General features: G+C 38.2%; 1 protein-coding gene across 1 annotated transcript in view; it reads right to left on the minus strand.

The window, feature by feature from the left end:
- The window catches only part of egln2 (egl-9 family hypoxia-inducible factor 2), a 37,607-nt gene extending 12,340 nt beyond the window's left edge, over positions 1-25,267 (minus strand). The window contains exons 1-2 of the mRNA XM_055196009.2: positions 25,027-25,267; positions 23,288-24,530 (exon numbers count right to left, since the gene is read on the minus strand). Coding sequence (XP_055051984.2) covers positions 23,288-24,301 — 1,014 coding nt within the window. The 5' untranslated portion in view covers positions 24,302-24,530; positions 25,027-25,267. The remainder of the gene's footprint in view (positions 1-23,287; positions 24,531-25,026) is intronic.
- Between the last annotated feature and the right edge of the window lie 630 nt (positions 25,268-25,897).

The following is a 25,897-nucleotide window of genomic DNA, read 5'->3' on the forward strand; positions in this document are numbered from 1 at the left end:
CCCATGACCTTCCGCGGTGCTAACATGATGCTCTACCAATGAGCTATACAGGAGCATTTAAAAACAATCGACAACTTTAAAACACTACTAGAGGTTCTTTATTTTAGTTTTTGAGGTGCTGGCCCTTTAAGAGCTTTAATGCCGCAGAATGACGAAGCATTTCACCGTGGCACCTGCCAGAATGCACGCACGCTGATGCTTTAAAAAAAGCCTGTGCTGTGTGGTGTGTACGTAGAGCAACCATAATGCTTTACAGCCTTCAATAGACTCCCTATGACAGTGCAGTTTATAAGAGTTTATCACCAAATTCCTTTGTTTCACCCAGCTCTGACCTTAGATGACGCATCAAAACGCTTATATAAAATGACCTGTCCACCATAGACTAATCTCAAAATCCCTATTTGTCATTAACTTTTCCTCGACAGAATCCTGCTAACTTAATCTGGCACCGTCACCGTGCTGCTTCGCCCTTTCAGAGTTAAAGACTTTAGTTGTGTTTGACTTGGCAGTTGCATTTGTTGTCATGGCAATAGAGCCTACGAGTCACATGTCCCGACACGTCAAGTTGAGGTGCACATGCGGGTGACGCCAGTTCGAATCCGGCTCGTGACGTTTTTGGTTTTGGCAAGGCAGCGGTTGGGTTCAGAAGGAATGTGAGCCATCAGGGTCTGCTGTTAGCTGCCAGCTGTGATACGGTCAGGACTTTATCAAGGCCAGGAGTAAACACCCGAACCCCCCCACCCCACGAGCCGTTATCTAAGAGTTTATCACTGGAGTACAGTATCGTGGTAAACACGATGTGCGTCACGTGGGCAGATAGCGGATGAAGCATTTACGGCCCACCTCATTTTCACAGCCCTGAACGACAAAAGCTGCTGGTATTCTTAATCTCTGCTTCTTCCTACGCAGCCAAAGCAAGCCCATCGTGTTTTAATTACGGCATACTAAATTTGTAATAGTTCACACAATGATGACAATTATGTCATTTGAATAAAACAACAAATAATATGAAAAAATTGATATCTATTTATATAGATTACTGTTTATTTACAGTGACTAGAGCTGTCACATTTAAAAAAAAACTTGTGGTTATTGAAACTAACTATTATAATATCCAGGGAGCGATTTCCTGGGGGGGTAGTATCCCCACAGGTAGCAGTTGAACAAAGACGTTTGACACACAAAACAGGAAAAACAAAAGCCCACAAGGGGTAAATAATAGGGGTGTAAATCGTACAGTTCATTACGATACAATATCGTTTCTTCGCCAGCAATGCGGGTTTTGCCGATACATCAAACACTTCTTGGATGCGATTACGACTCGGCCTGGTTCCATTAATTTATCGATATTTTTATATTACGTGCCTAGTTAAGCAGTTACATTTTTACTTACAAATCCAACCAAAATATTAGGGCTGTAACGATTAACCGTGCAAATGTGCGTTTTCTCAATGAATGAATTTTAATGAATTACGGTGAAATCCTGGCACATCCCAAAGCCAGGGGGCGCTCTCGTGCAGAAACCCCCTTTGTGCCACAGAAGAAGTAGCATTACAAACGCTATTCCAAAAAATGTCTACAGGAATATTTATATTGCTGTTCTTCAGATTGTTTCAGGTATTTTCATGATAATAAAGAATATTTTGAATGATTTTATTTAACGAGTGTTGCTTTTTTAAATGCACATTATAAACGACTCAAACTCATTAGTGATTTTAGATTGATAAGGACTTCCTAGTGACCAAATGCCGTAGTATACGCACAAGCTGTGCATGAAACACAGAATCGCAGCCTTGCGATTCAGAATCGATTTTTAACGGGACGCACGATTAATCGTTACAGACCTACAAAATATATAACATGAACATTTAATTCAAACAAGCGCTGAAGTGGTCTCTTTTGACAAATTTTTCTTTAAAAAATACAAATAAAAATCAACGGATCAACATGTTCAGGAGAGAGGACACTGCATTTCGCATGGACAATATCAGCTGTTTTCGTTGCTACAACCGCATTTTTGGTGCATCGCATTCACTGGCTGACGCTAGCAGATGAAAATAAACAAAAATGCGCACTTTGGCGGAAATTCTTAGATGGATGTAACGTCAAGGAATGAGGACGTGGAGAGTGTCCAAATAAAGGTACCTCAAATAGATTTTTTATGTGTGGCATCGATGCATTCGATAATTAGAAATAAAATCAATGTATTGATCCATATCGATGTATTATTACACCCCTAGTAAATAATATGACACAGAACTTGCAAATAACAATCAACAGACTTGATAACACTAGACACTAAACTGATATAACTAGACTTGGCTTAAAGCAACACTAAATAGTTTTTGCTCTTTGCTCCCCCTAAAGGTTCGAAGCGGAATTGTCCATTACCACTGTCGTAAATAATTTAGCCTACTGCAGCAAAGCTGGCTCTGATTGGATTGTAGGTCTATCCAAGTACCTGCCGAGTATGCTCCACCCACAGCCTGCAGAATGCTCCACTGCCGTAAAGCAAGTTTTTGTAGTTTTCACTCGAACTACAGGACCGCTACCCGACGGTTGGAAACTTCTTTAGTGCCGTTTTGGTCTATAGAGGGCTGCAAAGCGAATGTGAAAGTGCCGTTCACCCTGTTTCCAGTGGATGAACGACTGAAACTTTTTTGGAAACGTTATTTTAAGGTAAAAAAACTCTTTGGTGTTGCTTTAACTATAATCTTAATACAGCTTTAATACTAGTGACGTTAGGTTTTGAGCCGGTTCTCAGGAAGTAAACGGTTGAGCCGGTTCACAAATCAAACTGAGGCTACGTTTACATGGAAACTATCTGAAAAGAAACCGCAAAAGTGGCGTTGCGTTATCACTTTTTATTCCGCGTTTATACGAGCATTTTGAGGGGGAAATCTGCGTGCATATGGTGACGCAAAAGTGTGTGATATTCGATGTAGTATGCACTCCAGGAGGCTAGGTGGCAATGTGAAGCACTGACAAACAACAACACCAAGTCCGTGTGCCTGCGTACAACCTTCTTCCTGGTTCTCCCAGGTCTCGTCCAAAGCCGTATGGTTTGCCTTCGATGAATTGGCGCATCAACAGTTTCACTGAGGTAATTAATACGTCTTCTCTGATCAGTAATACTTGCTGTGAATAATTCGTACAACTGCTGGAAGAGCTGCTATGGCAACTTGAAGGTCCGACCTATGGTAATAATCTGACATGTTTGTTGTTATTTTCCTGAACTGGCGCATGCCTGAGACGTAAACGTGAACGCCACCGTGAGCAGACTTTTGCGTTTTTACTCTTTAGACGAGAACGCGACGGTAGATCGTTTTTAAGATTTCCACTCTGATGGGTGGTTTCACTTTTTTGCGTTTTTAAGCCCCCAAAACGCCGTCGCCGTGTAAAGCCTAGTTTATAGTCGCCGCGTCCGCAAGAGCGCGTTGGTGCGCGCGGCAAAAATGACGTCAACGCGGAGTGGGCGGTCCCGCACGTTTGGTGCGCGAGCCCCCATTTTGCGGGGCGCTGTGCACGGCATTTTTTGTGACGGTGCCCGCGGGTCCGCATCCGAAAATGACCGAACTCGAGGCGATTCTGTCCGAGCAGGCAAGCCGGTGACGTATCTCTTTGATAAATCCAAGCAAAACAATGTATATATTTATCTGACACTCTGGAAGTTAAGTATGGAAACTTTGCAGTTTAAAACACGAATTATTTTACATGAATCAGAATGTTTGGCTTATATTTGTATTGAATGAACCACTGGATGAGTAATAAAATATAAACCTTAAGATGTCTGTACTGTTTGTTTAGTAAAAACGTTAATGAAATGATAATGTTTAATAAAGACATATTTAAAAGATTGTTGTTTTATTCATGTTCTCATATTTATATATATCAAACTCTAATGTTAAAAGCACTAGGGTTGTTCCAGCGGACGACTTCTTCTATCCTCTTCTTTGTGTTTGTTTTTGACTTTATTGCTCGCGTCGCCGCCTGGTGGTTAAAAAAATAGTGCAACGGCGAGCGCGTTAACTATAAACGCCTCGTCCGTTTGGTGAGACGCGCGCGCGATCCGCGGAGGCTTGCGTTGCGGACCAAAGCGCGAGTATAACCAGCCCTTAAACGAAAGGCACATCCGATAAAATATTTTTAAGTTTTCACCCTCGAGCGTTCTCGAATAAACAGGCCCTGAATCAAACTTTAGTTTTGGGCATAGGTTCCGGGTTGATGACGCAGGACGCACAGCCGAAATAGCACTCAAAAGAACCGAACGAAGTTTGTCGATAATTGCCGAGGCGAGGATTGCCGACGATTCTGACGGATGAGTTGCTGACACTGCGTGTGAATCACCGAGGATTTGAACGAGCCTGATGCGCAAAGTTTCTTGATTTATTCGTTTCTTCATATGCTTGTTTTATTAAAAAGCTTTAGTTTTAGTATGATTTACTGTGCATGCAAATCATATTGTAGTTGTTTAACAAAGACCAATGAGAAGACAAGTTTATTTATTCTTTATACTTACACATCCGCAATTATGCATCAGTGTCTTTTAGGAATCTTTTTCAAGTTGTAGGCTAGTCAAAACTGGTCAGTTGTATCTGGCATTTACAATCCGCAATTGAAACTGTGACCACAAACATTACAAACTTGTGAATGAAACCAGCTATGCCTTCACAAAAACAACTTGTCATTGAATGTTTTAATGTGTTGACACAAACGACTTTATTTGAATGTTTCATTGATACAAGTATTAATGCGTATTAATTAAATGCGTAGTGATGTCATTTCTTGATGATGTCAGGAACCGGTGAATCTGCTTTTTGAACCGGTTCAATGAGCCAAACTGTTTGAAAAGAGCCTGTTCGCGGAAATGAATCGGACTTCGCATCACTATATTTAATACAGGATAAGGTATCACACTCAATGTTAACAAAACAAACCAGCAAAGGACAGCAAACACAAGGGCATTAAATAGGGGAACAAAAAATGAGGGCAACAGGTGTGGGCATGAATCAATAACAAGACATATTAACGAGGAGACAAGGGGGCGGGGTCTGGAGACCAGACAGGGCATAGCACACCAAAACAAACAATGGCCATGTGCTTCCACGCATAACATGGGACAGTCACGATCCTGACACAAAACTAGAAAAAGCAAAAACAATCATGATCATGACTATTTCCGTAGCTAGCTAGGATGACTCACTGAAGTTTTCAATGTTAATAGTGAATAGAGAGCCACTCAGCTTTACAGGAACAGTATACTCATCAATGCTTTTATTTTTTGTGACCTGTACTGTAGGCTGTAGCTTTGCTCTTTACTATTGCTCTTTTATTTCAGTCACTTTCACATCCTGAATTCATACTTCAAAAGTGTATTGCAGACCTCATGTCTGCTTCGGTTTTAAATTAGCAGAGATTTATTCCAGGAATGATTATTCAACTCAAATCCTTTCTAGTGAACTGGGAGTGCTGTGTACTGTCGAGGCGGCTGGTCTCTGCAAAAGGTCAATTAACCTTGTTTTTCACTTCCCAAAGTATTCTTCCCCCAGAATAACCCTCACGACCTCTCAACAAGATGAAACAAACGTCTGGTGATATCTAAAGAAGCAGTCGATACCATTTTGGTAGATGTCCAAGCAAACATGTACAAAACCCAAGATCAGTGTTACACAAGCCTGAGCTAACAAGATATGGACCATGCCCAGCGAGGGTCACGTTTAAAAGCTTTGATAGTCTTATCAACACTGTTAGTTTTGATATGTAGGAGAACATTATCTAAGACACCCACAGATCATAAGGTGACATATGACCATACATACACTGTAAAAAACAACCTATAGAATTTACTCAAAAAAATTGTTGTAACAATTTGCACTCACTTTGTTTGAGTAAATTATATCCTATATATTTGATTAAAGAGTACCTAAATTTAATTACTATGATAAAGTAAAAAAAATTAGGTAAGGTCTACCTATTTTTTTCCATAACTAATTACTTATAAAAAAATGAATAACATTAACCCTATTGGTATTAAGGCACAGATCTATTAAATTATTATTAATAATGATAAGCCATTAAGAAACATTACATATTAATTATTTAGAGAGGGTTGAATAAGAAAATAGTCATACACAAGATTGCATAATTGCTTGCTTTATTGAACAAATAACATTCTGTAAACATTTAAAACTAATTATTGGAAGTACAAAATAACCCCAATACATTTCAAGTGAAATACAACATATCATAGTTTTACATAAAGCTTCTTAAACAAATTATTTCATTAAAAAAAAATAAACCAAAGTCTTCACCATGAGATGTTAAAAAACCATTAAAAGCAAGATTCCTAAATACTGTTCTTCACGTTATCATTAGAAAATTAAAGAAGACAATAATATGAGAGGAAAAACTGATCTCATTTACCTCAGTAGACTAGCATGCTATATCGATACAAACAAACATTTCACTTCATTTAAAACTTATTAAGTGCAAAAATACAACTTCATATTATGCTATAACTCACAGTACACGTGCATAAAACATTGAACACTAACAAGAAGTACTTACATTCAATTTTAAGTGATTCAACTTCATATACAAGTCACATATATAACATATGAACTCCGAAATACTTTTTTGAACAGACATTAAAAAGCGAAAGGCAACGTTAAGTATCCGTAAATGATAATAATAATAATAATAATAAAATGGCTTCATAAATGGATCCCTTCTAAAACAAAACTCAATATATTAACAGATAAATGCAAGAAAACTTTTACAGTAATTATCTTCGACAGCTTCACCGTTGTTTGTTTGTCTGCTCGACGCCCTCCCGTCTGTATATCGTAGCCTACATCAACCGTCCGCTGCTCTCTCTCTTCACGTGGCTTGCTCAAGTTCAACCACTCATATTGAGCAGCTCCGCTGTTCACGAGATTCAGACATGTAAATAATAATAATGGAAGTTAATATTTTAATCATAAATATGGATTTTTATTCGTATTCGCAGGTGCAAGAACTGGGCGATGTTTCATTCAAAGCTAACCTGACTGACATATTCTAACGTATCAATCTGTCAACAACAGAGACAGAGAAGCACGCAAATGACTAAACTTCTGGTAGATTTTACAGTTAACCAACTTAACATTTCCATTCATGATGATATCAACAAGTTAAATAAAAACTTACCTGTCAACAAACCGCAGTTCTCCCGCCGACATGATATGAAAAATGGTGACTCGAGTCCCGCCTGGATGTTAATTCATGCGCACTTTGCGGTGCTAAGGCCAATATTTTGGGGTATATGTTACTTATTTTTTTAATATTGCAGTTATTACTGTTAAAAATTGGATAGTGAAGATAGAATATACCCATTATTTTTTATTTTACTTGCTAGCTTATATACTTAATTGAATTATAACTAATTTTCATGGGTTAAATTTAACACCCTCCAGAGTAATTTTTTACAGTGTAGTTAGTCTTGACTATACTTAATCACAATAACCTGGACATAATTTACATTACACTTACATTTATGCATTTGCTAGAAGCTTTTATTCAAACTGACTTAAAGTGCATTCAATCTATACATTTAGTTTTAACCGTTTGTGTGTTCGCTGAGAATCAAACAACTAGCATTGCTATCTTACCAACCAAAATGAAATATAGTCAACTGCCTTATTATGTGTCACAGTGGGCAAGGTTAGTATATATGCATTAAGAAAAACAACGAATGTGGGTCATGCATTGTGTCCTAAGAGAAGAAATAGATGTATTCTTCATCTAGTGCAAAGTATGACATACGCCCACAAAATACATCATCACTGTTTACAAACAAACAATCAATATTCTATATGTTGCATATTTTATGGTGATAATTTTGTATTTGTATCACACATGAGGGCCACAAGATCCGCTAATGAGCAATTTGATATTCACATTGCGGTTATCATGCAGTTGCTTCTCAAAACAATATAGTTTTCATCATTTAACTTCCTTTCATGTCAAGATGAGGAGGTCGATACTGAGCACAGGCTGTGCTGAGATAAAACAGTGTAAACCTGATTATGAGACAGCACTTGATAAGTAGGACATCAGGGTAAGATAAGGACACGCACATCGTCTGCCGCATCACAAGCAGATCATATTTATTTCACATCCAGACGAAAATTACACTAGAATTTTAACATGACTATCTAAAATGTACATGCACTGCTTAAAGTCGCCCTGAACCGGAAGTTGCGATTGACTATACTTTTAGTGTTGTGACGTATTTCCGAGTGAAACGGAATATCATGCACAAAAAAGTGGGCGTGGCTTGTGTTTTCCAATGTGCTTTGATTGGATATAGAAAAGTAGGCGTTTTATTTAGAAATGGAACTGGCAGCAGACTCACAGTTAAAGGGGGCGGAGTTAACAGATGCCCCGCAAAATCCATCTAGCTGACGTCATCAGAGAACGATCTCCACAAGAGGGCAGAAGTACACTTTCAGAGTTTATGAATTTTTTTAAAAAAAATAATGACTTACAAAGATAAATTGTTTATAATAAACACAGCAATATTACAATAAAAATTGGGACTTTAATGTCTTATTCTGGATAACACATTTACCAGGTACACAGTTAAAGGAAGTTTTTGTGATTTGATTAGTCTCCTCACATCTTAATAAAAATCACTATGTTTAGTTGTCTTAGCGTATTTTTATAAATTTGTGTCATCTGTAAAAGACCAAAAATGTTTAACCAATCATTGCATTAGGACCGAATTTTGCTTTGTTTTTGCAATTTTAGTAACACATTATGTTGCTTATGTAGTTTGTGTCAGCATAACAATATTTATATGTTTGGTTTTTTATTAAAAGCACTAATACTGCATCTACACAACCGAAAACTTGCTGCATCTGTTTTTGATATAAAAAAGTTGTTTATGTTATTCACTTTATACTGCAAAGTTTTCTAACTAGTGAATGAGACACAGTAGGCTTCTGTGGCCAGTTGCATAAACATAGCCGTGACGTTAAGACTGTGTCTTAAGAATGATTCTGACTATCTAGCAATTAGTTAACGTAAATCAGTCTTATTATTTGGATTTAAATTAGACCAATCTACCTTTCTATGTATCATACTTAAAACATTCATGACTAACTTTTAAGACTAGTCTTAAAGGTTTATGCAACCGGCAACTCGTCTGTGCATGTCATGTGTTTTGTAGGGGGCATGGCTTTGGATGGCGATTTAAATGGGTGGGATTGTGATTTCAACATTCTAAAAACAAACGGTGCTATATAGCACCAAAAGTGGTTCTTTGCTCGTAATCATTGAAGAACCGTTTTTAGTGCCATATAGCACCGGTGAAGCACCAGTGAAGCACCTGTGTAGAACCATATAGTGCTATGTAGAACCATATGTGGTGCTATATGGCCCCTTTTTGGTTCTACACAGGTGCTTCACTGGTGCTTCACCGGTGCTATATGGCACTAAAAACGGTTCTTCTATGATTACGAGCAAAGAACCACTTTTGGTGCTATATAGCACCGTTTGTTTTTAGAGTGAATGCTAGTAGCTAGGGTTTTGCCGATAGACAAGACATATGGCCGATAGCGGGCCTTCATGACAACAGTTGGCACGTGTGCACATTATAGTTTTAAATTATAATTACTATTATCATAGTTTCACATAATATGCGCATTGAGTGCTTTTCATCACACGAGAGGGTTTGTGGGCTTCACTTGCATGGATTCCTTCTCGCACTTGAACTTGTAATGCACATGACTCTGACTCTCCCTCGCACCTGAGCTTGCAAAACACACAGCTTTGAAATTTCCATGCACTAGAGAAGTTGTTAAGTGCGCAGAGGTTTAAAACCAGCGCGCAAGTTGTTTCCACTCCTTAATGGCATCAGTTTTAAGAAGGTTGTGGTCATGACAGTGTTGCCCTTATGCTGAGTTTACACCAAACACGTTTTGGGCGTCAAAATCGCGTCTACCGCGCCTAGTTTGCCGCTTGAACACTTTGAATGCATTCACGTGTGTAGAGCGGAGTAAACGCGCGGAAAAAGCAAACATTTGACGCGCGTCTGAAGCAAAATCCGCTTCTTGTGGGAGGGGCAACTGGTGTGCGAGTGTTTGTTTGTAAGATGACTGATGTTACTTGTGCATTTATCAAGAGAGTTACCAGTTTGTATTGGGTAACCTTACTATAGGGGGAAAATAAACGGCGCGGGTCGATAAACGTCACGTGACTTAAAAGTGAAGTGTGTATTACAACTTACCAGGCTGCCCAAAGTCCTTACTGACACTCTTCCAAGCGAGGTCCTTTTTATTCCTGTCACCTCTATAGAAATAACAACTTGTGTCATATAGCTTCGAGTCATTGCTTGAGTGAGTGACTCCGGGCGGGGCTGCCGCCACAGCAGCAAGCAGGCTCTTGATTGGTTGACGCGGCGCGAGGGTCCGCCAAGGTTCAAATATTTCAACTCGGGCGTCAGCCGCAAATTTGCAAAATGCACAAAAGCACCATTCGCATGTACCGCGCACAACGCTCAATTCGCGCGAGCTTCACGCGCGAATGAGGCGGAAACGCATCTTCCGTTCCGCGCCGAACGCCTCTTCCGCGCCGCGGGACCTCCTGACGCGTGTCAACGCGTCTCCACATTGACTTAACATTGAAAACACTCGCGCTTCACGCCTCTACCGCTGTTGGTGTAAACACACCAGAGTAAATCATCTTCTTTTATTGTCCACCAATCAAGTGGCTTGTCATAAATGAGTAAAAATGAACAAATAAATAAATTAGTAAACTATTGCCCTGCCCCCTGATACTATTATGTATCAGTGATCTCGCAAGCTGATGATAGAACGAAATCACAATGGGGCATTTGTCCATCACTACAAGCAGCCCCCTTTAATGGATTCATTTTGGATTCATGTAATTAGCATACTCCAAATTAATTATGTCTTAATTGCTTTTATGAAATTCTCATCTGGATATACTGGATAGTTACTTATTATGCTGGATTGGAGTCATTTTGGACAGTAATTTATTCATCTCTTAAATTTTCCAGAGCAATAAACTGAAATATGTAGGTAATGAGGCTCTTTTCGTTAATTGAATTACTGTGCCGAATGACAAAAAATTTGTGGTTAAACGTATCACAAAACTCACGATTCACATCAAATCATGGTTTTTGAGTCATTGATAAGCAAAAACAAGGGTGGGGGAAATAATATTAAACAATAAAAAATGACAAGCATGTATAAATACATTTTCTGTGTGCACTTAAGTAGGGATGCTGCGATCAGGATTTTTGCAGGCCGATACCGATCACCAATTTGTTGTCTTCGTGATCGTCCGATACCGATTTTTCAAGCTGATATGCAAGCTCTTTGATGACTGTAACTGTTAACATTTTTTTTTAGATAAAGTAAATACCACAGATGTTGCCTTTGTTCTATTACTTGCAGTAATTAGGTATATTAATTGTTTTAATAGAGTATCAAATAAATTAGCACAACAAATTTTTCTTATGCAAAGAGAAATTTAATATGCTTTTACAAAGGTTTATGTCTGTTAAAAGTAATGAAAATAAAACACTACACAGTCTTTACTGTATGAATTAAATATACACGCATTTGTATGAAGTATAATAGTTCTTTAGTCAAGAGCAGAGAGTGATTTTATTGAGAGATGAATAGGTTACTGTAGCTTTAAGACGTGAGAGAGATCGCTCCGTTCATGTGCACTGATGACAGGCTGCTGTGTGTGCGCGCGGCGGGTGTATGCAGACAAGAGCTGCTGTGAGGAAAATGAAAGTTGAAACTATCAAAACTTTAAAACGCATGCAAATAAAAACGTTCGGCATGAGGATGCAATTGTCCGCGATAGATGTGTTGTATACGCTGGTTGATGGGAATGTGCTACCCAGTCTCACAAAGTTTCGTGATATAGTCACGTATTTTTTTTATTCTTTTTTTGTGCTATTATCACGAAATTTTGTGTTTTTCGTGATCGTATAACGAATTCCTGTTTTCGTGTGATCACCACATATTGGTTACTCAACTGCTTTTTCCTATTTTTAAACCATTGTCACTTCGGTTTAGGGTTAGATTTGGTGCTTGCATTAGAATGTCACTTTATATATTGGTTTATACTTTTTTCTGATTTTTTTTTATATGTCGCTTGACGTTAGGGTTAGAGTTTGGTTTGGTTAGGGATGTCATTTTTTGTAAATCTAACCCTAAACCGAAGCGACAATGGTAAGAAAATAGGACAAAACAATACGTGATAATCACACGAAAACAGGAATTTGTTATACGATCACGAAAAAACAGGAAATTTCATGACAATAGCACAAAAAAATCCAAAAAATACTTGACTATATAACGAAATTTCGTGAGACTGACCGGAGCGCGTCCTCATAGAAAATACACATATCAATGTAAAGGCAGAGAGAGAAATCCAAATCTGCACGTCACACATGAGCAACGGGTTGTAAAAATGCTCGCACTACGTAAAAAAGGTATCTAATTGCAGCCACATTCAGAAGCCCTATGATGGCAAAAGTAAACAGAAAGATTGGTTAATGAGATCGGCAAATTTAGCGAGTACCGATTGAGTCATTTAATGCCGTTATCAGCTGATACCGATCTGCGGCCGATCGATCGGAGCATCCCTACACTTTAGTGTCTTTTGAACTTAAATTGCGCTTGAATGTTAACATTTGCAAGACTTAGAAACAGGTGCAAATGATAAACTTTCACTATGTAAATTTGCAAATTAAAGCGACACCATGTAGTTTTTCAACCTTCATAATAAATTTTTAAGACCCTTGTGATAGTACATCGACTTTAAATAGGTTGAATGACATGTGTACCATAGCCTGACGGGGTCTGTATTGCTTTTACTCGTACTTTAAAATGTAGGGTTTCGGGTAGTAACCAGAGCACAAAAAAACTACAAAATTCGACTGCTTTACGGCATACGTCACTTCCTCCACACAATTTTTTTAATGTGAATTTTGCTGGAGGCTACTTAAGGAGTGTAGAGAGCAACTTCTATTATGTGGCACCGTGTTAGTGTTACAGACCTATGACACGGACGACCCGGGTTCGATTCCCCTTTAAGGCAATTTTTATATAAACTCAAAATCTTGATTCATACATAAATGCGATGTTCTTTATAAATGACGGTGATTATCTTGCATATAGTTCCCTGTATTCAGATGCTGCATTCACGTATTTACCTTTCTTTTACTGTGTCTATGGTATTTACATTACAATCCAGGATGCTATAGCAGTCGAACTTGCTCAAACTCACACAGTGTAAAACCAAACCCTATTCATTCACCAATCAGATCCGAGCGTTTCTCTCTTCTCTCTTCCTCATTTGCTGCGTTCCGCTGTCACTCGCGTGACTTATTACAAAGCAGCAGACCTAAACACATCGGTTTACTTGGATTTGGAGCGACAATTTTTACACAAAAGAGAGGAAAAACGAGCGGCATTGCGGAAAATCCTGGTGGCGAGGGAGAGAGAGACGATGCAACAATATTTGTTTGGAAAAAGGCAAGGAATACTTCTGGTCGTTTCTCAATTGGAAGGCTGCAGCCTCCGGAGGTCAAATATGCAGGCTGCATACGTCATCAAGCCTGGTTTATTAAGGTAAACTGAGCATTACATTCGCAAGTCATAAGCATACTGCAACAATTTATGATTAACTAAGTATAACAGTCAACTTTATAATTGTTAATATTCTAAAATAAGACAGTCATGATGACGTATGCAGCTTAGAAATACGACATCCGGAGGCTGCAACCTTCAGATTGAGAAATGGCTTCAGCCACGAGTTCCTCATTAGAAAGTTGTAACATGACTGCGTTTCTCCCTGATGCCTCAAAATGTTGATCGTTTAGCGTTTTAAAGGTTTAGTTTTTAGTTTAGTTTTAAGGTTGGCCAGTTCTTTTCCTTTGCGACAGTGCTGCGGCGCTTGTGGCCTCTAGGGGTGCTAGGTGTGAAAAATACATGTATAGCACCCCCTAGTGGCCAAAAAGTTATGCGGTGTGCCTTTAATCTGCGAAACGCATGCCGTATGGATCGGTACAGATCACAGATCAACTGCGATCCGATTAACCCCCTGCTAAAACTAAACTAAAATAAATGGAAATCAAAGTGTCAACATCATTATTTTCAAATCATTTTTTTTTTATAATGATGGCTTAACCAAACTATGGGCATTAGTAAGTCTTAGTAAGGCAGTTCTTTGTAAAGCTATTTCTTGTTTCTTTAAAAAAGCATACTTTTGCTTTTTCTAAAAATACTGAACTGTGGGAAGGTTTACAGGTGTACATTCTCTTCCACATGCATGCCTTTTTATCTGTGGGTTCAACTTTAAACTAACACATTGCAGCTGTCCCTAAAGTTGTACACTACTCACAATCTCCGAAACGTTTCTCGAATGCGTGTCAGCGTGTTTGGTGGAAGAAAACATTACACACTACTGACAAGAACCCAGATGGTTGTTGTGTGCGTGCGATACAAGCAGAGTTCACTCATGCACACATGCTATCCTCTAGGGGTGGGAGGGTAATGTGAGGTCTGCTGAGGTGATGTCTGCTGCTAGTGCCATGTCTTTCATATCACTCCACAGTCTCATTACCTTTGCATAATGCCCTTGGGTTCCTGATTGGTATTACAGACAGTCTGTACATTACAGTACCCTAATGCATACTGATGCAACAGCATTCTGTGAGGTGCTCTGGTGATGTTTTGTTTAGGGGCGGACAGATGGTTGTTGTGCGAGTCTCGTACAAACACATTACTCTATGTGCACATGCTGTCCTTTGGAGAGGGGGGAATTTGAGGTCTGCTGCAGACAGTTTTGCGATGTGCCTGCTGCAGTTGAATGCTGGCACTCACTGTTCCCTTTATTTTTATCCTCATTCCCCCGCATCCAACTCTCCTCTGCAGCCATTTCCCTCCACGGCATATTGCAGAGATTAAATTATACGTATAAGGAGACGCGCTGGTTTAAAACGAAAACGCAAACTGGCCACAGGCTCCCACACTCACTCTCTCGCAGTATACAACGCACTACATCGTCTTGTTTCCAGGGCAACGCCGGGAAAGTATTTTGGCCAGCTAGAAAGCCAGGCATCTGATAAAGCACAGGAGAGGAAAAAGAGAACAAAAGAGGCGGGCGATCAGGAACAATAAATGCACCAGAGAGGCTACAAGAGAGTTACTAGCCCCAAGAGTCATGAAGAGTTATTTTGATGCAGTGGGAAAAGGTTCAACCCGTACCCACTTGCTTTAACAGCTTTCAAACGCTCTTTACTTTCCAGGGCAATAGCTCGCTTTATATAGTTCTAGATTTTTCTATTGTCTGGTCATGCTTTCTATGTGTTAGAATTAGTATAGACGGTTTCAGCAGTAACAACATAAACAAGCGGCTTTCGTGGTCAACACACGTAACTTCCGGTAAACTCCACTAAGAATAAATAACAAAGTACTTTCAACGTGGTTTATTTATATAAAAGCAAAATAAACAACACGTAGATTACCTATGAAACCAAAACATTTGTTATTTTCGAAGAGATATTTGTTCAAAAATTCAGTTTAACAACTGGTCAGACCATTAAAGAGCCAATAAGATGCCAATTTTAAGCGCCCTTCACTGTTTATAAGTCCCGGACAACAGGTTTAAATGCATGCAAGGTCCAAAAACACTGTAATTATGTCAAAATATAAATGTAAAATTACCCCATTTCTCAGAGATCCCCAAACGAATCGTGTGAAGCCGTTCAACGACTCAGTCTGCCTAAACCCCACCTTTCAGTAGCCTACTCTGCTCTGATTGGTCAAACGACACAGACCACAGATCAGTGGCACAGACCAACAATAGTGCAACATGCATTGACCTATTTCTAACATAATTTACTGAGAAGACATTATCGACATCAATACATATCATTCATCATTAATCCAAGCAATAAAAAAGATGATAGAAACTAACATTTTACAATCATTTAAGCATTTATGTAAACTAAACGGGTCATAGCAAAACCGTAAGTGAGCTTGCGTTAGCCGCTTGCTAAAGTGACTCTCTGACAGTATATTAAGAGTTTAAACAACGACATCATTCATCATTAATCCAAGCAATAAAAACGACGACAGAAACTAACATTTTACACTCATTTAAGCATTTATGTAAGCTAACCGGGTCATAGCAAAACCGTGAGTGAGCATGCGTTAGCCGCTTGCTGCCGTGACTATCTGACAGTATATTAAGAGTTTAAACAACAACATCAATACATCATTCATCATTAGTCCAGGTCACTTTAGTGAAGCGTAGTTGCCAGGATTGTATGGAGAATGCCAAGGGGAAACTAAAAAGGAGCATTGGGATGCTTCATGCTTCGCAACAACAACCAATTTGTCGACAAGCCAAAATACACACCAATATATGAGCTTAACAATGCACTTCATCAAAGATAAGCCAGTCTGCAAACTTCCTAGTTTTCAGAGGATCACACGGGAATGATGCATGAGGGATAATGCAACCACTTACAATGCAACAAAATTTAAAAAATTAAAGCAAAGCAACTAAATAACTGGGCGAACATACAAAGTTTTGGCTACTAGTTTCCACTAAAGATTTGCGTAAAAATGTAGCATTATTTTCTAAATGACGATATAAACTTTTGCGAAATGGGTGGCGGGTGTGTTCGACTTCATAAGACGCCGCGCAAACCGACATGCGAATCACATAAAATACCACAGGAGTGATTCGAAAGCATACGGATCGCTCTCGCAGTTATTTGACGTTATGCGATTGGCGGTTCTTGTGAAGCCACACGAAGTCGATTATACCTCTTCTGTCTTGTCCTCCAATCAAACCTACTGCGCCATGTTTAAAGAATGATCATGTGACTTTTACGCACGTCAGGTGACCTGTAAATTGCAGATTTTCCATTGCAGTTTTGTAAAAAAAATCTTTTTTTAAATTACCTGAAAAACCACCTCACCCGAGTGCAAAAACTGTTTTGCGATACAAGGGAGTTTATGCGAAATTGCAGTGCTTTTATTGGGCGCATTATCAATTCGTTATTTAATTTTGCGCAATTTGAAGGGTAATGGAAACGTGTCAATTATCTTAATTTAGCCATTGGTGTCTAATAATACATCACTCTTATGTCTCATTATTAATTACAGAAGTATAAAAGCTATTTGTAAATCTTGTTCATAAATCTTAAACATAAAAATAACTACATTTCTAAATGTCTATTACTTGCCTTGTAAAATGTGATAGTCAGCTATTGCTACATCATGTTTACACATATTCTCTTTCAATATATCTAGACAGAGTTCAAGTACAAGAGTCATGAGTGTCTTCTCAAAAACAGTGTGAACTTCCATCACTGAGACAAGATTGGGCTCTATACAACAAAAGATCGAATCAGGTTATAGTGCAGGAAAAAGATCCAACACAACACCTGCAGGCAAGACCAGACATTTGGCTTGAACATGGCAAGATATGGATGTTCCTGAATCTGTAAAAGCATCAAGTTCTCTCGTGGAGTTTACAGATGCCTTGTATGGGGAACAAAAGCATTTCATACTGTGCTTCATCTTTTCAATAACAAGGATCTTGACTCACAGAATGATGACACACACTGATCTATATAAATAAATGGCACATAAAACGCTAACATAACAGCGAGAAGTAAAGCCATCAGAAGAATATGTGCAATCCATCTACGATGACATCACCAAGGGTATAAAGGTGAGCATTATTGACTATATGAATGAAAAATATTCTAAATAATTCACCCAGAAGCTGCTTGACATGGCTTCCCTTCTTGATTTTTGCTTTCATTTAAATAAAATACATAAATGCAGATTACATGAAGGTCAAAGCTACAGCGAAGATGAAGAAATCTTGCAGCTGAACAAACAAAACTTGTTTTGAGCGGATCTTAATGCAACCAGCATTGAAGAGTTACACAAAGTGAGAATATTGTGTTTAAAATAAGGAGTGCACATTTATTCTGCAAGTGTTGTGTGTGTGAGACCCTATCTGTAAAAACCACTGATCTATATAAATGACTGGATTGCGCATGAGGTCACAACTGTGAAGCCACCGCGCCGCCATGTTGGTATACCCAAACATTCCATTAAATCAATGGACGCGATCAGATTTTAATGATAAAACATCACTTTACAAGTCTTCGTTTTTATATTTGAAGTTACCCTGTACATTATTGCAACACAAACGTCATAAGCATGTACACAGTTATTTACTGAAAGTTGTACATTTTGCGTTTTAAACAGTTATTATACATTCATCTTCATTACAGTATCAGAACAGCAGACAGACCGCAGCATATTTATTATTAATGACAAACGTGCTCATTCTGAAATCTATATAAATAATCATACTTTGTACCGTATGTGCATGCAATAATTTGCTGGTTTTATGTTATCTAAACTTACAAGTTATTTAGAGAAATAACGCTGACCGTGTAGCTGAATGTCAAAAAAAAACTTTATTTATACCCGTGTCATTAACAGAACGTAGCAGACACACTCACCTTAACGTTTTTTTTATAAATCCATTTTCCTGCCCGATTAAAACATAAACATTGCAAATAACACTAGAATTAACAGTTAATTTACGTACACATATCCTAAAATTAATCTTGCGTGACTGATACGCTGTAAAGCGGGTGAATTTAAACATGATTTTGAATGGAAGTCAATGACGCTGTCTGCCGGTTGGGTATACCAAGATGGCGGCTCGAACTCTGCACTTTTTTGTGATTTACTGTTTTCTATATAAAATCATCCTACATAATGTAAAAAAAACATCTGTGAAAATATAACCTTGATAGCTTTAATATTGAATATTAAAATCAAACTTTGATGATATTAGTCTTAATTTATGAGACTTTAGCTTGGATTACACAGACAGGGTCACATATTTGGGATTTTCCCAAAAAAGTTGTGTTTACATTTGTATGTTTCTGCTAATTTTTCTATTACTACGGTTATTTTTATTTGCTTTGAGAAGACATTTACTAGAAAAAAATTAATAATACAGGCTGTTCTGATCAGACTGTAAAATGTGGTATTGTGATTTTTTTTTGTAGGGGAGAACCGGGGCAAAAGTAATGCGGGACGAGAGTAACAAAGCGATTTTCTCCGAGCCCTGATAACATTTGCATCCCAAACTACGACAGCATCTTAGGCACAAAAGAGCTGACAAATATTGCGTTATTTACTCACCATTTTCCACGTGTAGATGCAGAAAGGTGTTTTCAACCATGATGAGTAAATTCCTAAAGCGGTCATTTTTTTCTTATAACGCGTTGTGTTTCTTGTTTCATGTGTTAAAGTACTGATCAATCTACAGGTTATTTAGTGCTCTAACACATCCTGAAGTTTGACCTCTCTGAGTTTTTCAAAATAAAAGTAAATCGGGTTTAAATGTGAGGAGTTCCGGTCGGGTCGAAAATAACACTTTTACTTTTGTCCTGCTGCTAATACTGTTGTTTTGAAAATTGATATTATTCTAATTTGATTTAATTTCATTTTCATAGTGTTCAAACTGTTGAATTTTTTTTTATTCTCAACAATTTATGTTTGTACTGTTGGTTGCTTTTAAAAACATTTGATAAAACTGAAATTTAAAATGAAAATGTAATTTCATTATTTTTTACAAAGATAAATTACAAAATTTGTTTGCAGTTACATATTAACAAGGTCATAGTCATATATATTTAATAAAAACACATGTAACACAAAAAATCTATCTTGTTTGGTTGTGTTACTTTCATCCCTGCAGGTGGGGTCGGGTATTGGCAAGGGCCTCACGATACGATACGCATCACGGTACATGGACCGTGGTACGGTACATTGCGATGCTTTTTCTTTTTTTTTATCAAAAATGTAAAAAAACAGAGCAGATTTTTTTTCTTGTTTTTTAAAAGCCAAAGTGCATCCACACGAAAGCTGCACTTGTTTTTACATTTTTTTAATTTTCTGCCATTTTTTAACTTCTGAGACATCAGCCATATATGACAGACAACTGGACAACGACAACTACAGCAGTGGCGGAGGAGGTAATTTGACGCACACATAGGGATTATTACGTTTTTTTTTTATATCAATAGTAGAGATTGAAATCGATACACTATCGTGGAAAAACGTTTCACGATAGTTAGCTGTATGGATATTTTTGCACAGCCCTAGTCGAAAGTAACAATTCACTGCTTATGTTTAAAGTGAAATTATACTAAAGTCGTATTACATTTTTACAAATTCCACCTAGTATTGATAGACCACACTTGTGAGTTATTGACCACAGCAAAAATAAATCTCTGTCTATAACATTATCTTTCAAAATTAAGTTAAAAATTGTACTTTCACCCCTGCTCTCCCTTATGTTATGTTTTGTCTAATAGTGCTTTTTATTTACTATATCAAGTTCTAAACAAAAGAGAAACTAACCAAAAATGATAAAGTATATTAAGATAGTGAGCCCTTTATGTTGATTTTAAAGTATAACTGTATTTTATTTATACTCATACCATCACTGATACTATAAACATTTTAGGTTGTACAGCCACCCCATCCAGAATTATATAAATGTCATATAATCATATTGTAATATTTGCATTTAAAACATTTTTAGCCTCCAATGTTGAACATTAACATTAGTTTTGTCTAGTTTGTATATTATCAAAATACGGTATCTGTACATTCTCTCAAACCTGATTATTTATACTAAAACGTATTCAGACTGCCATATCTTCACAAACGCAGAAATGAAAGATATCAGCAGTTGGCCATTATAAAGTATTCACTGCAGATACGGTGACTGCATGCCGACTGAAGAAGATTCATGTGAGTTGTGGAGAGTCATTCCAAACTGACTCACTCTTACAAAACATCTGAGACCATCACACCAACACCACTGTAAGATTCCCAGGAAGGTTATTTAGCTCAGGTTTCTCACGGCTACAGAAATGGACAGACTGTGATTACAACAGTAACGCCTGCATGGACCTGGGCTATTGGGTGTTGTGTGGCTATAAACCAAAATAAACAGTCATTCAACAGCTCGAGAACTATTAAAGATACATCTGTCTGATTTGTATCTAGTAAGCAACACATCATGAAGACGATACAGTAGCATACCATTGGACGCTGGTCGAACCGGGCAAGCTCAAATAACCAGACGTGCGTCATAGGGGCAGTTGACGCATTTATGGGCCGACAAGATTCAGAGAGCATAAAGGTCGATGACTCTATATGAGATTATGTGAATCTTATGAAAGACTATTTTCAATCAACTCTAGCAGACTAATTGAGCAATTTTACTGATGGTTACTTTAGCACGTCATGAGATATGTTTTTCCACAGATCTGTTCCTTTTACCAGGTGGCTCAACTAGTGGAGCAGTGCATTAGCAGCACAAAAGGTCCTGCCAAATGCATAAATGTGATGTAAAATGTACATCTGTGGCTTTTTCAGCATTTTAACTGTTTTTTTTTATTTTATATCATGAACACGTGATTGTTTCAGATCTTATCTGATCACTAACTTTGCATGTTAAGATATAAGTCTCTGTTGCATACACATACACATGCATGCTAACCCTTGCACGCACCTTCATGACAGAAGAATAAGATGTGTATGGGCTAGAAAAACACTGATCTTAGATCTGATAGTAAAGCTTTTCTCGGGCTGACAGTTACATGAAGGTCAAGACAAACACTGGCTGAAAACAGTGAAATTGTATGATATTAACTTTGGCCCTGTTTACACATGGTATTAAGATGCGTTTTGGTCGATCGGATCGCAAGTGGACGACTCTAAATACAGGCGTACTGTAAATGGGGTGTGAAACATTTTGAACTCCACTTTGTACCTCATTCAGAGGTAGTTGAAAAGGCATTCGATCAGATTGCTTTTGTGGTGTAGATGTACTGATCACAATTTTTTAACATTGTACCCTACTTACAGCACGAACTCACAGTGTTCAGTGCAGTCTTTAGACTTTTATTGATAAAATTAAAGTGGCTGCTCTCTGCATCTTTAAAGGAAAACACCACAGTTTTTCAATTTTTTACTATGTTCGAACTTCTTACCTCAACTTAGACGTATGAATACATGCCTATCTTTTTTCAATGCGTGCATTTGGTCTTTGTGCAGCGCATCATGAATGTGTTGGCATTTAGCCTAGCCCCATTCATTCCTTAGGATCCAAACAGGGATGAGTTTAAAACCCACCAAACACTTCCATGTTTTTACATGAGTAAGTATGGTGGCACAAAATAAAACGATAAAAAATGAGGACTATATTGTATGGCATAAGAGCGCTTAGTTTGCAGCACTTCAACCTTTGCACGCAGTAATATCATCACTCCTCACTACTTCCCCTCTCGCTCAAACATCCATCAATATTACTGCGCCATACAATATAGTTCTCATTTTTTATCCGCTTAAAAAACCTTCACGTTTTGTTTTGTGCCACCATACTTACTCGTGTAACTACTCATGTCTCATATAATAGTCTATAAATAGGGAAAGTGTTTGGTGACTTCTAAATTCATCCCTGTTTGGATCCTAAGGAATGAATGGGGCTAGGCTAAATGCTAACACATTCACGACGCGCTGTACAAATATGAAGTGCACGCATTAAATAAAGATAGGTATGTATTAATTCATCTAAGTTGAGGTAAGAACATAGTAAAATATAAAAAACTGTGGTGTTTTCCTTTAAATTTTTGTGTCACTTTGCAAGCGCTTGAAAGTTGTACGAGCTTATTCCATCAATTGCTCTGAAATATCTGACATATACGATTACAAAACGTTGTGCCGCATGTTTACTAACAACACAAGCAGCGGTACTCTGACATAATATTAGTGTGTATCAATTTAGACCCGTAATTTCTCCCGCTTGTGTTTAAACGCGCCTCGCCCATAGACCATCCCCTTAAAGAAATCTTTACAGAAGCGGTCGAAAGTGGACAGCAGGTGTAAACAGACATGCATCTCTCTCATCCACTTGTGATCCGATCGACCAAATCGCATCTTAATACCAGGTGTAAATGTGTTCTTTGTTTACCAACCCTTCACAACTTTTCCGATGACAGCTGGGCACTGTTGGTTGGCATGTGCAAATTTTGCCCTTGAACAGATCCCCAAATTAACAACTGGTGAATGACACTAACATATCCAATGAGTTCCTAAAAAGTTGACAAAATGACCTATCTCCTCGAACTCACCTTAGTGCGCCCGTTTATGACATAATCACCCAGCTGTCCATTGGCTGCACTGCGCATTATGGCCTCATCGACGTGAGCCATGAGGCAGCCGATGTTTTCGCACCCCGGCTCGTTGCCTTCAACCCAGGCTATCTGGTCTCCACGGATGTTCCTAGAGGGTATGTTTTTTTGGCTCACCAGTTGCCCGCCTCGAAACTTCCCACTGCGGTTTAAAATCTCCACTTCCTCCAGAACCTTATCCCCCATTCGAGCGCCCAAGAAACCATCTCTGACGCAAATGCCGTAAAATTTCATACAGGGCACTATATAGTGCTGAGCCATGTGTTCTGGAGACCATCCGGCACTGGTGGTCACCCCAGATGGAGCGGACTGCACCTCGACCTGCTTCTCCTGCCTGGGTGACGCATGCTTTGTGGGTGACACTTTGTGTCCGTTATGATACACCGAATTAGAAGTGCAGTTTTTATGTTGGTGATTGGAAACAAGGGGAGAAATAATCGGTGTATTTTTGCCGTTGTCTGTTTTGGGGTCCATTTCTAGTCTCCTTCGTTTGCATTCGAGCGCTGTGTCCAGTCCATGGGACGTGTCCGAGGTACCACTAGAACCCACTTCATGACTACCACCTGAGTCTTTTCTCTTCTGATGCTGGATCTGTCTTGACCTCACATCTCCACAAGGTCTCTTTAGAGACCTTTCTGGATGTCCGGTACAGTCGGGTTGAGTTGTGAGACCGACCTTTGGGGTCTCCACCAGTCCGTTTGAATGTGGGCCATTGCAATAAGTTCCTTCAGCAGTAGTGGATGAAGAACCTAATCCTTCTCCATTACACAACTGCAAACCGGTTTTCGATTCCTTCAGAACCGATCTGGACGTGTGACCTGGCGTGGTCGTGTTAAGACCCATTTTAGTCACCGCGTGAGACTCGGGACAGCCGTTCGGCACTCGCTTTTGGGCTGAATGGATACTCTCGGTTTTGTGTGTTTTTATAAGGTCCGTGTTTTCCAACATCTCCATGTCATGTCGTCTACCCGCGGGTGCGCACGTAGCTCACGTCCAAGCCACATTTTCCGCACGGTCCTCTCCGCACATGCCTGACTGCGGCGCTATTAGCACGAGCCTCCAAAACTTTCACAACCGAATACAGCTCGTATGTGTTTCCTTTAACTGTTTAATACAGAATAACATGTCAACAAATTTCCGTTGGCTGTTTATTGCTCATGGTAACTTACAGGTTTGTGAATGCCTAAAGAAGAACGTAAAAACGAAGTATTGGTTACATGACTTAATTATAAATATACGTTAAATTAGCAAGCAACATATCCACACAATAATCCTTGTAAAAAGTATACATAATATTTAAGTCGATTAATTGAAATAAATAAGTGGGGTTTACCAAGGTAACCCGTGTGTTGTAAAAAGAAAATTTAGGGCTATGAAGAATATAAAACGGAATATAACCGAACACTCCACAATAAAAATCGTCTACTTTTCATTGTTTTATTATTTTCAATATTATCTTTTATTTAAACAGGTCAAAACAGTCTTAAAAATATCCGTTGAATTGTAAATGTATTTTATTTGTAGGCTATATTACACGTTAAGTCTACTGCATAGGCGACAAAGTTTACACTACAAGGTTATCTAGGCAAGGTTTTTTTTAGACAACATTTCTCATAACACAACACTCTCAAATGTACAAACTCGAATTTGACAAGAAAATAACAAATAAGTCCGCTTACCATTGAACGATATAATCAACTGACCAGCCCCGGCTCTTCTGAATTTCCGGGCTTCTCTCATCCATGTCCTTACAGACTGACTTCAAACAATACTGATTAAAATAACATTTTTTAAAGGAACCGTTATATAAAACAGTATGATTTCTGTCCATTCAATTATTGCTAAACAAAGAGTAAGTAGCCCTCGTATCTCTTCTAACACTGCGCTGGTAACGAAATTGCGCGTCCTACCATGGCGAAGGCGAAGCTCATGAATATTAACTTAAAACTTTCCCGGATCGTCCAGTCACAAAACTTAATTAATATTCATGAGTGAAGGTTTCACTATAGTAGGATTAATAAACTTGCCTACGGCCCCTCCCTTTCGCTCTCTCTCTCCATGAGCGCCTCTGTCACTTACACGTGCGCACATTGACGTCACGTGACCATGCGCATAACAAGATAACAGTGATCGTATCTCCTCCTATGTTTTTTAGCAATTTGATTTATTTAATTTAATACAGATTTATTTCGCTATATATTTTGCATTGTCTCAAGCCAGCTTTATATGAAAATCATGATTTAACTGCAAAGAAAATAAATAATAAATTACATGACATAAACAAAATAGTTTAATGTTAAAGGAGTGTTATTTACTATTTATTATTTTATTTGTGTAAAAATAAAACAAATTTTATTTCTCAGACCAAAACTGTTGCTGCTAACACTGTATGATTTTGTAACATATTTTTTAATGTATGTTACAAAATATTTTTTAATAGAAATATGGTGCAAAAATACACATTCATAGTTTTTATTTTGCTGTAATTTATTAATAAAATTATTTTAATAGCAATTCCAAAATATCTTATAGTGTATGAAAGCCATTGTC

Source organism: Misgurnus anguillicaudatus, chromosome 24 (genome assembly GCF_027580225.2).
Source record: "Misgurnus anguillicaudatus chromosome 24, ASM2758022v2, whole genome shotgun sequence".
Lineage (NCBI taxonomy): Eukaryota > Metazoa > Chordata > Actinopteri > Cypriniformes > Cobitidae > Misgurnus > Misgurnus anguillicaudatus.